General features: G+C 36.4%; 1 protein-coding gene across 5 annotated transcripts in view; it reads left to right on the top strand.

Moving 5' to 3' along the window:
- dpp6a (dipeptidyl-peptidase 6a) overlaps positions 1-17,016 on the top strand; it is a 474,280-nt gene that overhangs the window by 258,902 nt on the left and 198,362 nt on the right. The window contains exon 1 of one of the 5 annotated variants that reach the window (XM_059524367.1): positions 13,833-14,214. The exons of the other annotated variants lie outside the window; for them this stretch is intronic. Coding sequence (XP_059380350.1) covers positions 14,158-14,214 — 57 coding nt within the window. The 5' untranslated portion in view covers positions 13,833-14,157. Of the gene's footprint in view, positions 1-13,832; positions 14,215-17,016 lie in introns of those variants that run through there. 5 annotated transcript variants of the gene reach the window in all.

Genomic DNA, 17,016 nt, shown 5'->3' with positions numbered 1-17,016 from the left:
CTAAAGGTGCTATGTGAAAGTTTGAGACAGAAAATAGTGGTTTTCATCTTGCCACTTTCTTGGTAAAGAAAACACACAAATGTTTTACTCTAATTAATCAAAATGGATTTATACCATTTTGGAACCAGACTCTTCATATATAATACATGCAATAAAATAATTGTTGGCGTTAATCAATTAATGAGTTAATGCGATAATAACACATTTACTTGACCAGCCTTAATATATATATATATATATATATATATATATATATATATATGTGCGTGTGTGTGTGTGTGTGTATGTGTGTGTGTGTGTGTGTGTATGTGTGTGTGTGTGTGTATGTGTGTGTGTGTGTGTGTGTGTGTATGTGTGTGTGTATGTGATGTGAACTGGGAAAACTCGTCGGATGTTGCGCTGGGACGTTTTCAGGAAATTCTAAAAATAGCTTGTATGTAAATATTTTGGTCAAAATGAGGGTTACAATTTGTCTTTCATCTGTGAAAATATCTTGGCAAAATTCACTTGTTTAGTGCAGAAAAATTTAGATTTATTGCAGCAAGCCGAAAAGTCTTTCTCTTATGTTAAGAACACCCTGCTGAGGTGCTTTCTCTTAACACCGCAAAAGCAGTTAACCTATCAAAATAAATAAAGTGACATATATAATAAAGGTGTATCAATGCACATTTCCTCCAGTCCTGTGTAAACTACGGCACACAAAGTTTTTTTATTTATTCATTTTTTTATATTGTGTGATGGCATAGTGCAGGAAAACAATGCAGTCTGAAGCTGCTCACGATCTTGGAAAGATCGGATGATGATGTTACTAAAGAAGAGGAGTCCAAAGACACTATTTATTCTATCCAAACTTAAAAAAAGGGTGATCAAAAGTTCAGAGACTATACCTATTATGATAAACAATGGAAAACTGTCCTCTTCAGGGTAATGCTAGTCTGTTTGTGTAATGATGTAGTATAGCGCTCCTGACATCGTTAAGTATAAATGAAAGTGAAACCCATCTCACTTTAAACCAGTTTTTCTCAAAACCTGTTTTTCCATTAAGGAAAATCATAGCTATCAGCCAACTTCAGATATATAATAACTTTTGTTACATTCAAATTAAAACAATTTTGGAAAGGGCTTGAACTCAGCTTTCATATGGTATCAACACCTAAGAAAGGTAAAATTTCATCTTGTGTTGGGTTTTCCTCACATATGTATCTTTTTTTTCTAATTTATTTCAAGAGATGAAACTTTCATATATTCTAGAAACCGGTTCAAAATGTTTTATATCAGCTGCCTCCTCCCTGATTATCACTGGCACCCCATCCTAAATTGCTGCCCTTCACCAGGCTCCAGACAGGAGTGGGTGCGTGAGAGAGGAGGAGTGCTGGATGAGCCAGGTCTGGCGGCATTTGATGGGGCACACGTGACGTAAATGGATCCTCATCACTGCCACGGTTTAATAGCCCAACACGTCTCTCCTCGAGAGACCGGTCTCTTCCCCGTGCATGCCACGGGGCACACTTTTCCAGCTCCTCATTTGGTGAGCGTCGGTTCTTGTATGCCCCCAGAATATTTGGAGTTTCTCTGTGGGCCATCATTCTTGCTATACAGTATTTGGAAAGAATATCCTAATTCCTCGGCCCAGGATTTCTGAGGGCGGGCCCCTCTGGGAAAGAGTGATGTACACTTCATAATAAGGTGCCTGTCTCTCCTCAGTGCCGTCAGGGGATTGGTCTGTCACCCCTGCCACCCAGGGTGCTTCAGGGCACAGCGGTATCAAGTGAGCGCTTATCTTAGCCTTTGCCCGGAAACGTAGTGGTTCTGGGAGTCTTGCTACCTCAAAGGAGGTCTCCAGAGCAGTTAGATCGGCCATTCCCTGCCAGTCCTCCACTTCAGGACTCCGAGCTAGTTGCTCTAAGTACAAACCTAATTCCAAAAAAGTTGGGACACTGTACAAATTGTGAATAAAAACAGAATGCAATGATGTGGAAGTTTACAACATAGATGACACATCAAATGTTTAAACTGAGAAAATATATAATTTTAAGGGAAAAATAAGTTGATTTAAAATTTCATGGCATCAACACATCTCAAAAAAGTTGGGACAAGGCCATGTTTACCACTGTGTGGCATCTCTTCTTCTTTCTATAATAGTCTGCTAACGTCTGGGGACTGAGGAATTAGGAATTAATATGAATAATTAATAATTAATTAAAATTGAGGTTTAGGAATAGGAATGTTGTCCCATCCTTGTCTAATACAGGCTTCTAGTTGCTCAACTGTCTTAGGTCTTCTTTGTTGCATCTTACTCTTTATGATGTAAACGTTTTCTATGGGTGAAAGATCTGGACTGCAGGCTGGCCATTTCAGTACCTGGATCCTCCTTCTACACAGCAATGATGTTGTAATTGATGTAGTATGTGGTCTGGCATTGTCATGTTGGAAAATGCAAGGTCTTCCCTGAAAGAGACGACGTCTGGATGGGAGCATATGTTGTTCTAGAACTTGGATATACCTTTCAGCATTGATGGTGTTCACTGAAGTTCCTCCCTCCACAGCAGTGCAGCGCTATTAGCAGCACATGCGCAGCTCATTGGACCTGGTAGCTCTGTGAACTGTTTCATCCTGTCAAAGAGTACACGTGTCATTCGCGAACGAGTTGAATGAACTGACAAATGTCATTCGTGAATGAAATGACTGATCTGATACCTATGTCATTCGTGAACGAGTTAAATGATTTAGTACATCTTGTTCATGAATGAAATGACTGAACTGGTACACATGTCATTCGCGAATGAGTTGACCTGCTGGCATATTTTGTGTAATACGAATAAATGGTCACTGAACGAATCTTAACAAATCATTTTGGTAAACGAACTGAAAATGAACGAATCTCTTAAAAGAGTCATAATTTCCACCACTGTGGCATACGTACTATGTAAAGAAAAACATTTCAAAAGTTCTTTGTGTTTTTTTTTTTTTTTGATGATTAGAGCTTACAGCTCATGAAATTCAAAAATTCTAAATATTTGAAAAAAGTCAAAATATTAGAATATTTACATTTGAGTTTCATTAAATTACATCCCTACAGTATAAATTCCAGGTTTCTCTTGTTCTTTGAAACTACAATAATGGGGAATACTCCTGACTTAGCAGTGGTCCAGAAGACAATCATTGACACCCTCCACAAAGAGGGTAAGACACAGAAGTTCATTACCGAAAGGAGTGGCTGTTCAAAGAGTGCTGTATCAAAGCCTATTAAATGCAAAGTTGACTGGAAGGGAAAAAAAAATGGGTAGGGAAAGGTGCATAAGAAACAGCGATGAGCCCGAGCTTGAAAATACTGGCAAGCAAAGCCGATTAAAACTCTTGGGAGCGTTTCGCAAGGAGAGGTCTGAAGCTGAAGTCAGTGCATCAAGAGTCAGCATGCTTAGATGTCTTCAGGAAAAGGGCTACCAAGCCATTTCTGAAAAAGAAACAATGTCAGAAGCATCTTACCTGGGCTAAAGAGAAAAAAGAACTAGACTGTTGCTCAGTGGTCCAAAGTCATGTTTTCAGATTAAAGTCTGAAAATATATTTAGTACAAGTTGTATGGATAACTACTATTATTCATGTAAGATTATGAGTAAAGAACTAAATGAGTCATTCATGGTGGTTTGGATGGCCTTTAGTGGTCCATCCACTGTAGTGGATACCATGCATGTAAGGGTTAATTAATACTGTGCAAGCCATTGAAGATTGCACTGGAGTTTAGTAATTAGGCTAGAGAATACTTCCATACTGTCTGTCTTTGTCAGCCAGTTCATCTGTAATACTCAGCAAAATGTGTATTTAAAGACATGCCAACCAAGGTCATCTATCATTTTCTGAATAGTTATTTGTCAGTATTGCCAATAAGGCTGTGTATACACTGCCCAGGCCCTACCGCAGCATAATAACATTTATTATGTGGCTAGCAGAGTGGCTGTATCCTTCAGCAAGTGCATGCTGCTGGCAACTGTGACCAAAACGAATGCTATTAGCTTGGAGGTGATTGATTTGCCGAGAAGAGATCTTTCATTTCACCCATCACAGGGCTGATGAAAAATAAGAGTTGATTTGAAGGACAAGTAGTAGAGCAGAACTTGGATGGTAAAACTGTTGAATTTTGGCACAGGGAATGTGAGCTCATTGGGGGGTTGATCAGCCTGCTCAGCTTAATGCTGCTAGCCACTCATCTCAAATGACAAAATTATGTGTCCTTTTCTTCTCAGGCAACATTTGAATAACGTATGTTAAGAAGGACAGTGTGTTGACATTGAACTCCCTGCTATTGAAATCACAATATGTGTCGAGTACCAGGCCCTTCTTAATGCTGATGGACGGACTGTGGAGTTTGTGTTCCTCAGCATTTGGCTGAGCACATACAGGCCTTCTCTCTTGTCTTTTTCTGGTGGGGGATAATGATAAAGCGCCTTATGCATATTCATTAAGGGACAGCGTACAGCAGCACTACCGTTTTGTTGCCATTCCTGAGCCCACAGCTCCACGCTTGAAGGACATGAGCAAATCCACGCCGTGAATTTTGGTTTTGGAATCGCATGACCTCTGATAATCAGGTGCCTTTGGGGATTCCAGAATAATTTGCCTGGTGAAAAAAACACACTTTGTCTTGCCCTTAATTAACAGAGAAGGAAAAGCAGGTTCAAAAAGCAGAACAGCAGATACCTTGAGGAGAAATAAAAAGAGAATTCATTAACATTTAGAATGGCGTACCAACTGGATTGTTCTGAATTGAACAATATTAGTTAGACCTGAAACATTTGCCTGGTCAGTTTTTATCCCTGAAAATGGATCATATTAGTTTTATGAACAATTGAAATTGAACAAGGTATCTGATGATGTGTCTGGTCAGAATCACCAGATAAGCAAGACATTTTAGTATACGGGAATCTTTAGACACATTATTGCATTCTTGATTTCTGATTTCTGCATTCAGGTCTCCCACAATTTATGAACAATTTGCATAACTTTTCAATTACCTTTCAAGTCATCTGAGATAAGAATATTAAAATATAATCTGAATTCAGACAGGTTGAATCCTTTAGACTGATTTGTGAAATGAATTTGGCTAATTCAAATATCTAATATATGGCTGTAGAACAGTTTAGCACACACTAGTTTGCTTATAAGGGATTCAACATTTTGCTGGCCAGTATGGCTGGCCAGGCCAATAGACAAGTAAAGACTGACAAACCATTAACATACTATTGTCTAACTTTCGATCATAACTACTAGGCCTGTGTGATACTAAAGAAAAATGCAATATGCAATACTTTGTTAAAATAATGTGATATTCAATATGTGCACTCTAAAAACTACTGGGTTAAAAACAACCCAATCTGAGTTATTTTGGCAACCCAGCGCTGGGTCAAAAAGGGACCAACCCAATGTTGGGTTATTTTAACCCAGCCAGTTGGGTTATTACTTTTAAACCAGCATGCTGTGTTGCTTTTTTACTGTTTTAAAATTACTACATTGCTAGGCTAAAATTAACCCAAATTAAGCTAGGCATTAAACCTGCATATCTTTTCATTTTAAAATCACTTTTACACACAAATAATAACCCACAAAAGGTAAATATTTATTAAAAATAGTCAAAAAATAACATGTTAGAAGACATGCAGAAAAGTATGGCATTAACAGCTTTAAATTTGATAAATAAAGCATTGAACATTTGTTGAATATAACTTAAAATCAATTTAGATTTTTTTATTTTTACACTGTATAAAATATACAAAAACACTATTATACAATAATTGTACAATTAGATAAGTTCTTTACAAACTATTCTGGCTTGACAGTTACAAATAAACCACAACATTAACACTGATATTATAACATTTAACCAGAGGTGGGTAGAGTACCCAAAAAATGTACTCAAGTAAAAGTAAAAGTACTTCTAGAAATATTTACTCAAGTAAAAGTAAAAGTACTAGTCTTGAATAGTTACTTGAGTAAGAGTAAAAGAGTATCGGATAAAAAATCTACTCAAGTAGTTAGTTACTAGTTACTTTGGGTCATATATACTGAGCCTATTTTTATTTAGATATTTAGATATTTATTAGATATAGATAAATGTATGTAATGTATATGTGCGTGTATAAATGTATATATTTCATCAGCCTTTACTCCAATTTATGTAATTTATTATAAAACCTTGTCTGTTTACTTAAGTAACAGATATAGGTGTCATGCCATAACATATTTTTAATACGACTGACTTTATATTAAATGTGAATTTAACATTGAAAGTTAATGTGATATAAATATTGCTACTAATCTTTCATTGTTCAGAAAGAGAGCAAATAACATTTACATTTATTAAAGATCATTTTCACTGACAGTCTAGATTTCAATCACTCTCAGAAACTCCCATTAAAATCACTGAAACTGTTAACACTGTGAAATCAATATCTTATTTACAGATTCGTACATACACACATCTGCACTTTGTTGTTTCTGACAAGAGAATTTGCCAGAAAGAAGTCCCCGGTCAGCGAGCGAGTGAAGGAAGCACCGGCATTTCAACGATGACTAATCTGAACACCTCTGATTGGCCAATGCTGTAGTAAGCTCAAAAGAATCATGTGTGATTGGTTATAATGCGCAGCGATGTAAAAACGCGTCTGTCTCTGGCTCAGCGCCAGCAAGCAATCACAGATCTGAATTCAGCAGCTGATGATATGACTCTAGGGCTGCAACTAACGATTATTTTGATAATCGATTAATCTGTCGATTATTTTTACGATTAATCGATTAATTAATAGTTTTTCCATTTTTTCCCCAAGTAAATTATTAATAAATGGTCTTTATCCTTCAGCATAGATTTTTAAGAGATTTTAAACATTTTGCACTGTCATATCCTCATCAAAAATATACCTGGAGTTGTTTTATTGTGTTAGTAATCCTTTGTCGAACTCTTCTGCAATCACAACACTGACCCATACTCTAGCAAATTTCACAAGGAGATTTCAAATAATGTTTTCACCATGGCAGTCCTTAGAGCTCCTAAAGTAGTTTAACATCCCGAACAAAGCTTATTAAGGAATCTTTCAGAACATACTTTCACGAAGAATAAGGATAAAACAGAATAAAATTGCAGTGCATTGTATTTTATTATTTACTGGGAAACAGCTTTATAGCTTATGCTGTGAAATTGTAAACAGTCCTTCGAAAAAAGTGCCAATGGCATGAAACCTGAATGGGACTCACAATTTAAAGTAAAATCCATCAGAAGGTTGTCCAGTAAAAAAAAATTGGACAGACAAAAAACCTGCTGTGTGAAAAAGAGCAGTGAATACTTAGAAAAAAAGTGCATTTCAAATATCTTTAAACATTTACCTCTCTCATTCAGTCATAATTAGGCTGCACGACTGAATTATGAACTGGTAAACGACAAACTGATCACAGAACATGTTTGTAAAGCTTTAAATGTTAACTGTTAAAAAGCAATGTTATCAGCTTTTACGACTAAACATTTGCAAACAACATTGTACTGGAGAATCTGCATGAATGAAAGTCTTAGAGGCCGTTCACAAATCGCACCTAAAACGCGTGGAAAATGCTAGGCACACCGCTTTCTCCTACTTTCCAAAGCGCTCGGGCAGAAGCGCCCCTGAGCCGTCTGCCTTTGCTAAGCAACCATGACGTGCTCTCTCCTTGAAGACACGGAAAAATGGATTTGCAGCTCAAAAAATCGCTTGCAGTAGCTCTGCTACTAAATTTATTTCAAAATGGAAATCCATATAGAACTATGATCAGCAGTTCCTTTCATTTTGACTGAGCTTTTAACGTTGTTACGGGAAAGGATGAAGCTGATTGGTTAGTTCTTGTCACATGACCCGCGGTGCGCTTGCGGCATTCTGAAAAGTTGAAATGTTTTTAACTCGATGCGGTGCGGTGTTGGAAATAACGAACTTGAGCGCGCAAAAGACGCGATATATGAACGTCCCCTTAAACAGTTCAGTAGTGCAGAGTTTACAGGTTACTCTTCTTTTTTGAAGGCTCAAAGTAAAGTACTCCCAGCTCCCACATCACGCTGAATGCTGCAGAGACGCTGTTCGGGAAGCACGTGACATAAAACGAGGCCAGCTATTGGCTATTCGCTACTTCTCCTGCTGTACTGGCTGAGTAAAACCTCCGGTGGCTCATTACTGCCACACTTTGGTCACCGCAGATTTGAAATATGCACGAAATGAGCCGCTTACGGCAAATAAAAGTTATTTAGCTACGAATCGATGACTAAATTAGTTGACAACTATTTTAATAATCGATTTTAATCGATTAAATCGATTCGTTGTTTCAGCTCTATATGACTCGCTGAACGTCCTCACGCCGGTGTGATTGTATTAAAATCAATAAAATCTTAATCGGCAATTTTTTGTCTTTTGGAAGCTGCATTCAACTTGACTCCCCTCTGTTATAAGCCACACACGTACAACAAACTAATGTCACAGTGGTATCGTGTACTGTAATCGAATGTAGCCCAAGTTATTACCTGTTAAACAGTAGACAGCACACGCGGTGTTCATCTAATAAGGATCTCCATCGCTAGCAAATAATATCCTTTGCAGATTTGCTTTCAATTCAGTGCTGTTCCAGCCACGTTTTCAACGCTCTTTCTGTTCTTAAACGTTACAACTCCGAGTGAACCACTTCAGACGCTCAGCGCGTGCCGCAGGGAACTGAACGAATCATCAAACTGATTCAGGAACCAATTCACTCGTTTGCCAATCGGTTTGATCAAGCCTTTGAACAGAATTGACTCAAAAGAATGAATCATTCGCGAATGGGCATCGCTCATTGCCCAGAGAAAAGTAGACGGCGCGTTTGGAATAAACTGGAGCATTTATAACATTTATTGCATTAAGATAAAGTAACGAGAGGAGCCCACAGTAACGAAGTAAAAGTACAGATTTTCCCCCAAAAATTTACTCAAGTAAGAGTATAAAGTACCCATCTTTAAATATACTCCGAAAAGTATTAGTTACCCCAAAAAATTACTCAAGTAAATGTAACGAAGTAAATGTAATTCGTTACTACCCACCTCTGCATTTAACAGATGCATGTCTGTGTGAAAGAATGTGAGCATGTGTATAAATTACAGTGTAAACTCCATTTCTACTAAACACAGAACAAGCATTTAACATTTTGTTTTTACAAATTAAACACTTACAGTTTGTTTCATAGTTCATGAATGCATATCATGCATCACTGTCAATTTTCATGATCTCTTCAGCATAACTGATGTAGCCATGAAGAAGCCCCATCAGCACAGTATGTGATCTTTTCCATCATCCAGGACAGCATCCTGCTTTAAAACCCACTGTTGCATCAGTTTAGAGGAAAGGATATTTCTTCTTTGACCAGCATTAATCCCAGTCACTGCCTGCTCTTCATCAGTGGTCTAAAAAGAGAAACACATTTGAAAAAAGAAAACATTTAATTAAACTATCAATTTTCAGATAGAGGTGTATTCACATCAGTAAGGATAGGTAAATAATCTGTTTTATAGTTTCAACACTTTGTGTGGTTGTTTAATGTCTCTGTATACCACAGCACTCTAGAATGCTATAATGGCAGTGTGAGGGCATGTTATATTGTTTGAAGAAATATATTGCTTTCAGAAAGATCTTTTACTGAAACATTAAAACAGACATGACATTCACATACCTCACAAATTTTCATCTACGTGTAGGGCTGCTCTTCAAAGGGTTAGTTCACCAAAAAATGAAAATGGTCCTCATTTACTCTCCCCCATGTTGTTCCAGGCCCATAAAAACTCTAAAAAAAAAACTAATTTTTGGAACACAAATAAATATATTTAAAATTGTCTTAATTTTTTGTCCTCCATTGCTAGTCTGGGAGACCAGTATTGTCTTTTGAACATACATGTGCGCTATCATATCATTTCAGAATAAATCATATATAAATATCGCAAAACTCTGTATTTATGAGGTTTGAAAATACAGATTATCTAGACTCTCAATGGATTAACTAGAAATTATGAGAAAATTAAAAATATATTAATTTGTGTTGTAAAGACAGACAAAAGCCTTACAAGTTTGGAATGACATGAGGGCAAGTAAATTATTTTTTTGTGTGAACTATTCCTTTAAGAGGGAAGACCAAGAATGATGACTCTCCAAATCAGACAACTCCAAAGTTGGTTTGAGTTCTGAAATGAAAAACACAGACATCAGCGGTTTTTATGAAATGAGCACGTAATCACACTGTTGTTGCATCCAAATGTGAAGAGAACATGCAGGAGACAACAGAAACATTTATTTTCTAAAAATGACTTACATAAATCTCAAAAGAATGATGCTCTCCTATGTATATGGCTTTTAACATATACAAAAAAAAAAAAAAAAAAAAAAAACTAACATTTTACTCTTAGTAAAAAAAAAAAAAACACTGATAACATAAAATTATGAAGTTCACTTGCCTTAAACTGTCTTTCCCTCTCTTCCAAAGAAGCTAAGAAAATCGCCTCCACCTCACACAAGCAGGCTTCTGTGTCCTTAACTCCAAAGTTAGTTCAAGTTCTGCAAAGAAAAAAGGGACATCAATAGTTAAAATATGAACATGTAATAATACTGTTGTTGCATAAAAATGTGAAGTAAACAGGCAGGACACAATAGAAACATTTATTTTCTAAAAATAACTCACATCAGTCTCAAAAGAATGAAGTTATTTTTCTAAACATTCTTTTAGTCTTAGTAAAAAAACAAACTTATCTTAAACCGTTTGTCCCTATCTTCAGAAGAAGCTGAGAACACCGCCTCCTCCTCCTCCTCCTCACACAAGCAGGTTTTTGTGTAACGTTAGTCAAGTCCTGGCATGGGCAAAATGAAGACACAAGCTCAACAAGTCTGAAATATTATGTGAAAAATACTTTTAACAATTACCACTTAAACAGCCTCAAAATAATTATGCTAGTCTTTATAACATAACAAGGTTTCCTTTAGAAAACTAAGATACATTCAGTTTAACATTCAGTTTAACCGCGAAGAATAAAACGTTATATTAAAAGTAACGTTACCTCTTCCGTTCGGTAAAAGAGGCCGTTAAGACCTTCGTTTCTGAGGCGAAAACCATGTCCGCGAAATTTTTTATATAAGCTCTTTTATTTCCGCCTTTCATGAAACCTCAAAATACTCCCGGACATAAACAATGAATGATAACTTTACATTTTGAATCTTTACTTACTATAATGTCTTTCACTCGCTTCTCGCTTCTTTCACGCTGAGAAAATGGCAGCTTCTCGCATTGGAGACGTCCGATCTTAACGTGATGTGCGTGCTCTCCTTCACTTCCACGTTCCCAACCCAGCGCCGCTGGGTTATAATCTAACCAATTTTCAACCCAAACTTGGGTTAAAACAACCCAACGTCCTACCAAGCGTTTGGGTTGAAAAAACAACCCAGCGTTTTTGAGTGTGATACAATAATGCATTAAGTGTTGTATTTAAAAATATTTAAAAGCTAAAAATTATATAACCAATGTATATGCTTGACATTATTTCTTGGAAAAGAAACCCTTACTACAATTTCTGAATGTGACCAGTTTTAGCATTACATAAAAAAAAATTGCTGTAACTTTTAGGCAGGCTTACATTTGATATATTTAACAGTAGCGTTCAAGTAAGAAACAATACAGAAACTGGATGATTAAATGTAAACTAAAACACTAGCACAGTCTTCACATTAATTAAAATACATTGATTCATAATAAAGCTACAAAGGTTATTCAGTCAAGCACAGCTTGTCCGTGAAGCACGGTTCTATGACCAGTAGTAAATACTGCTCCATCAGAAGGCCAGAGGGCACTCTTACGCTGAAACTCCAAATATGTCCAGCAGAAGAAAGATAATGCAGTTATGGCAGTGCTGCCAGACATACAATAATAATCGTATTTGTGCGATAGTTTTGACCTCTGTACAATGTACTATAGACACAGTACGCCTAGTTATCTATTGTGGTAATTTGCAGGTTGTGTCAAAAATTTGTTATTTTAGATAAATAGCTGTATTCTGTACATTTGACTCGTGTACAGGACTCTGAGGAGAGACGGACACCGTGTAATGAATATGAATGAATACCATCTAATAAACACACTACTATGACGATATAGCCTATGGTTTATCTGAGTTCTTATTATTATAATTTTCATTATCATGAATTGCATGTCATTGCGATATGCTTATGTACATTTGAAATATTTCAATAATTTTCAAGTGACCTTGAACTAAAATAGTTCCTGAATGACCTGGAGTGCCGAAGGGACTTTTGAATCTTATTTGGGAACCATTTGTGTATCTTTCTGTAATCTAGTAATTTAAAGAACTGTCCAAATGTAGATAGTCATACAGAGGTTCATTTAAGATGAACCCAAACTTCTAGAATAAAACACATTTTACAAAGCTACACTACAGAGAGCAAGAGAGTGAGAGAGGGAGGACCAGCTACAGACTCAAATCACTGAGGGTGCTTCTTAAATGGACGAGGGTGCTTTAACTATACACACACACACAGATCTCTTAATTACATTGCATCAACACTTTGTTTTAATTAGATGATTCGTGCAGAACCTAAATAGCCTACCTGAACAAAAACTATGGATTCTAACTTAAACACCTCTGATTCAAGAAATCAACAGATATGTCTGTAATTGACTACATTGCTCAATGCTGCAAAAAACAATTTCCAGAGCGCAAACCATAACGCATAACGCTGGATATAGTTTTCCAAATCTGCAAAAAAAGCCATTAATACAGCTTTAACTGAGGAGTGCATTTGATTTCGTTTGAGGGTGCTTAGCAAACCTCTAGCTGTTTAGGACAATTCACTATCCTGAATCAAACTTTTAATTCAGTTAACTTTTAAACTATATACTAAACTAATAAACTGTATACAAGGACCTTTCCTATAGGAAATGGAATGGAAGACTGCATTCTCTGAAGGTCACATTTGTAGACTGCATACATCATAAAGAAGAATCTAATTTTAGAATATTAACGGTTATACATTTTGCCATTATTCATTAAGATTAGTGTACGGTTAAGTGTAAATTATTGTTCTATTCTTATGACTCACAAATATAATGCTCAGTTAACTGTAATAAACCAGGCTTGATGACTTATGCAGCCTGCAAATGTGACCTCCGGAGGATGCCTTTGGTTTGATAAACGGCCTACATGTGAGGGAAAGACGACTGTTTAGGTTGAACCGATTCACAAATAAATCAGACTTATCAGTGCTAAAGAGAGCTGACATTGTGGTTGTTTACCTTCTCTTGCTCGACAGTAAGGTAATACAAATTTGACATAAAGCAATTGTTGCACTATACCGCTAATAATTTAAAAAATAGCTTGTTAAATTAAAAGCTACATTGTCATGATGAAAGCAGTTGAGCTTCTTTCAAAGCTACTTGTGAGTGTTTGGAGTGTCACTGCTGTTGTACTATATGTGTATTAAATGTCAAGGACGAGCTGAATCCTATCAGTTTAATTCCCTTGACATTATCTCTAAACACTGTGGAAGACTATAGGATAATCCTTACAGTTTCGACATTAAAACATGTTGCTTCATATTTGTAATACACTTTTACACATTATCCTGGTATCCGTGACTGCGCAACCTTATACATTAATATAAATTCTCCAATATAATGACATACCGTCATATACGAACAAAAAAAAAAAAACTCACTTGTCACATTTTTTCTTTTGCCAGCTTCAGGCAGAAGGTGAAAAGGCGGCAGTCACGCGCGTGCGCGCGCTTGGTGCACGGAGGCGGGGGTGAAAAAGGCGGCAAGCGCGCGAAGGGGGATGAAAAGCTCGTGTGCGATGCACTCGTAGTCTACCGGTGTCGGATTCCAGGCTGTGATCGGTGCTCTATGTGTCCCGTTTTTCCTTCGCTTCTCTCGCTCTCTTTTTCTGTGTAATTTAGCAACAGTGGCGCACCTGTCCTCTGAAGAACGACTCTAGAAATCAAATCTCACGTCTCACTGGGATTTTGCTGCATTTCCACCGTTTTCCCTTCAGCATCTTCTCTCCTCTCTGTAACCGTCAGCGGTCTCGTCCCAAACTGAATGTCTCTTGCTGTCTGTGGTAATTTGTTATAATGACCACAGGAAAGGAGTCAAATATATCGACCAAAGCAGCTCAACAGCAAGATCAGGTACTGAAGTAATTTATTTACGTTTGTATGTATGTATGTATTTATTTTTACCGGAGAGAGATATAGATACGTTATTAATTTCAAGAGGTACATTGCTTTTGCTGAACGTGAGGTGATTTGTAAATCTGTCCGAAAAAAGAAAAAAAAGTATTAGCTTTATCTGCTTGATAAACTGATTCTTCGTGATTACTAACTGCACAGTTTATATTAGCCTAACGTTACTGGATTAAAGTTATCAGTTTAAGTCAGCTGGGAGTTCATATTCATACATGCACCTAATCTGATAAGCTGTTTCACATTACTTTTAATTGGAAATTTCATTTCCTAACATTACCAAGATAGCTGACCATTAATGATATCATATTGTCAGAAATCTTTTAAAATTATTATTATTATTATTATATTTTCCCCTGTGTCTTTCACATATTGTTTGTTTCCTGTCATTAAAAAAAGAAAACTTCATAGCAATAAAACAAATATATACCTAATGAAAGGTAACCAGAGATCATATTTGCCTCAATGTAGTTTTACAATTACAGTATATAATATTTCTTCTTTTCCAGTGTGAACTCCTTAAATCACATTCCCTTTTTTTTTTTCAAAGTATTAGCTTGATTACCCTATAGTGTATGTTGGTGCTTGATTTCAAGAGAGAAAGAGTGGAAGCAGGTACAGAAACAGCCAAAGGCAATACTGACAGGAACAAAGTGCAGTGCAGGAAAAGCATTGTGAAAGGTGGGAACCCCACTAGAGACAGCAGAGAGCGAGGGCAGGTGAACACATCAAGGGCAGGCAAACTTTGACAAGAGGAACAGTAGATCTTCTGTTCTACCACTGTCTTCCGAAAGGCAATAATCAACCCTAGAGCAAAGTTGAGATTTACCTTAAAAGGCATGCCGTATGTATAAAGTTCAAACATAACCATAATAATTAGGCATGTAAATTTAACATGTTAATGTATTGGCAGTTATAAAAGAATGCAATAAATCAACAGCATGTAATCATGTCCCATAACATGTAGGTAGATTGTGTTCAAAAACAGCTAGCTCATTGCAGCTTAAACAACTTTTTAGTTGACAATGTCTTAACTCATGTCATTAGATAGATGCTGATAATGATAAAACACAATAGAACAGCCAAAGGTGAATACAATAGGCCATTTATCAATGATGCCTCTGTGCAGGGATTGCAGAAGTGTGTGTGTGTGTGTGTGTTGGGGGGGGGGGGGGATAACTTTATAGTCCGGATATAACGTTAGCTGATGTTTTTTATGTATTTTTAATAGGCTTATTTATAACATTTTATACTCATATAAAAATAAATAAATAAACATTTTGGAAAATAAGTGAATTAGGCCTAAAAAAAAAAAAAGTTTGGTTCCGGTTGGTTGTCAGTTGAGGTCATTGGTCGGTAGGGATTTTTTTTTTTTTAATTAATTTTTTTTTTCCTCCAGTGGCAGTTTTACACACACACACACACGCGCGCGCGCTGATTTTAAATGTGTGTACCGGTACTTTTACGACAGTGATTCTGTATTCCCGTTTAAAGTCTGTTGTTGCCATAGACACGCAAAACGCACACACACACACAAAAAGCCTTCGCGGGAGTTTGACAGGCGATCTCATAGTAGATTAACATGGAGGATTTGAACTTGAAAAACGGAGTGTACAGACATCTTTTTGTAGTCAAACAACATTCTTTGTTATGTTCATTTATGTGGTTTATTTGATTTTGATGCTATAAATTAACTAGAAGCAAGAGACGATCAGTTAGTTTTAACTGATGATCTAACTTACAGCGATCTGTTCGACACATTCAAGAGCCACAAAACGGTATTTATTGTTTACATTTCTTTAAAAAATGACCACATTTGAAAGGTGAAATAACCAAATGAGACTTTGTTTCATATTAAAAGTAAGCTGGTAATGTTAATGTCCTGTCTGTCAGCATGTTGTCAGTGCCCTCTCTGTTCCGCGATATATTGTTGACTCCCCCCCGTGTTTCTCTTAATGTTACGATTTCCAAACCTTAAGTTATAGCTCACTTTAGGAATTGACAGTTAAAGGGTTTTGATGCAATACTTAATGGTTTTTAACGGATTACTTAAGTGTAAAACAGCATTTAAAGGAAACTGTAATTTAATTAACGATGTGTGAAAGACCGTTCTTCCCCAGTCTCATAAAATAAATTTGGGTCGCACATAAATTGACAGGGTCGGTCGGAAACCGGAACCAAACAATTTTTTTTTTTAGGCCTTAGCCTGTATGTTATTTCTTTTTATTTATTTATGTTATTTTTTTAGAATTGTGGGAGAAAGATGATCTCTATTCTAAAAATATATTACCTAGAGTCATAGCTTAATAAATAATATCTGGCATCTAACTAATAACCTACTATTATTACCGTTTCTAATACCGTTTCTAATAGCATATTAAAATGTAGACTAGGATGTAAACTGTACAATCTTACAGACTTTATGTAGTACAACAAGAATTTGGTACATTTATAATGCATTATAATGCCTCTTCTCATCTTTGCTAAGTTTTGCAAATTGTCTGTCCACATAGTGAATCCAAAAATGTGCATGTTTCCCATACAGCAACGTAGCTTGCCAATTTACTATAGAACAATGCTTCAGTGAGGAAAATAAGCTAGTCACAACTGTTTCCCTAAACCATAGACTTTTTCGCCCATCAGTCATTCAAACCATGTTGGTTGAATAATTTTGGACTGTCATTAAGGATATTGCACAGGTGGTGGAGTAATAACTTTGCCTAATTAATTGGTGTGAGAACAAATTAA

Source organism: Carassius carassius, chromosome 35 (assembly GCF_963082965.1).
Source record: "Carassius carassius chromosome 35, fCarCar2.1, whole genome shotgun sequence".
Lineage (NCBI taxonomy): Eukaryota > Metazoa > Chordata > Actinopteri > Cypriniformes > Cyprinidae > Carassius > Carassius carassius.
The sequence above is the reverse complement of the archived record's forward strand: the minus strand, read 5'-3'. Positions and strand labels throughout refer to the sequence as shown.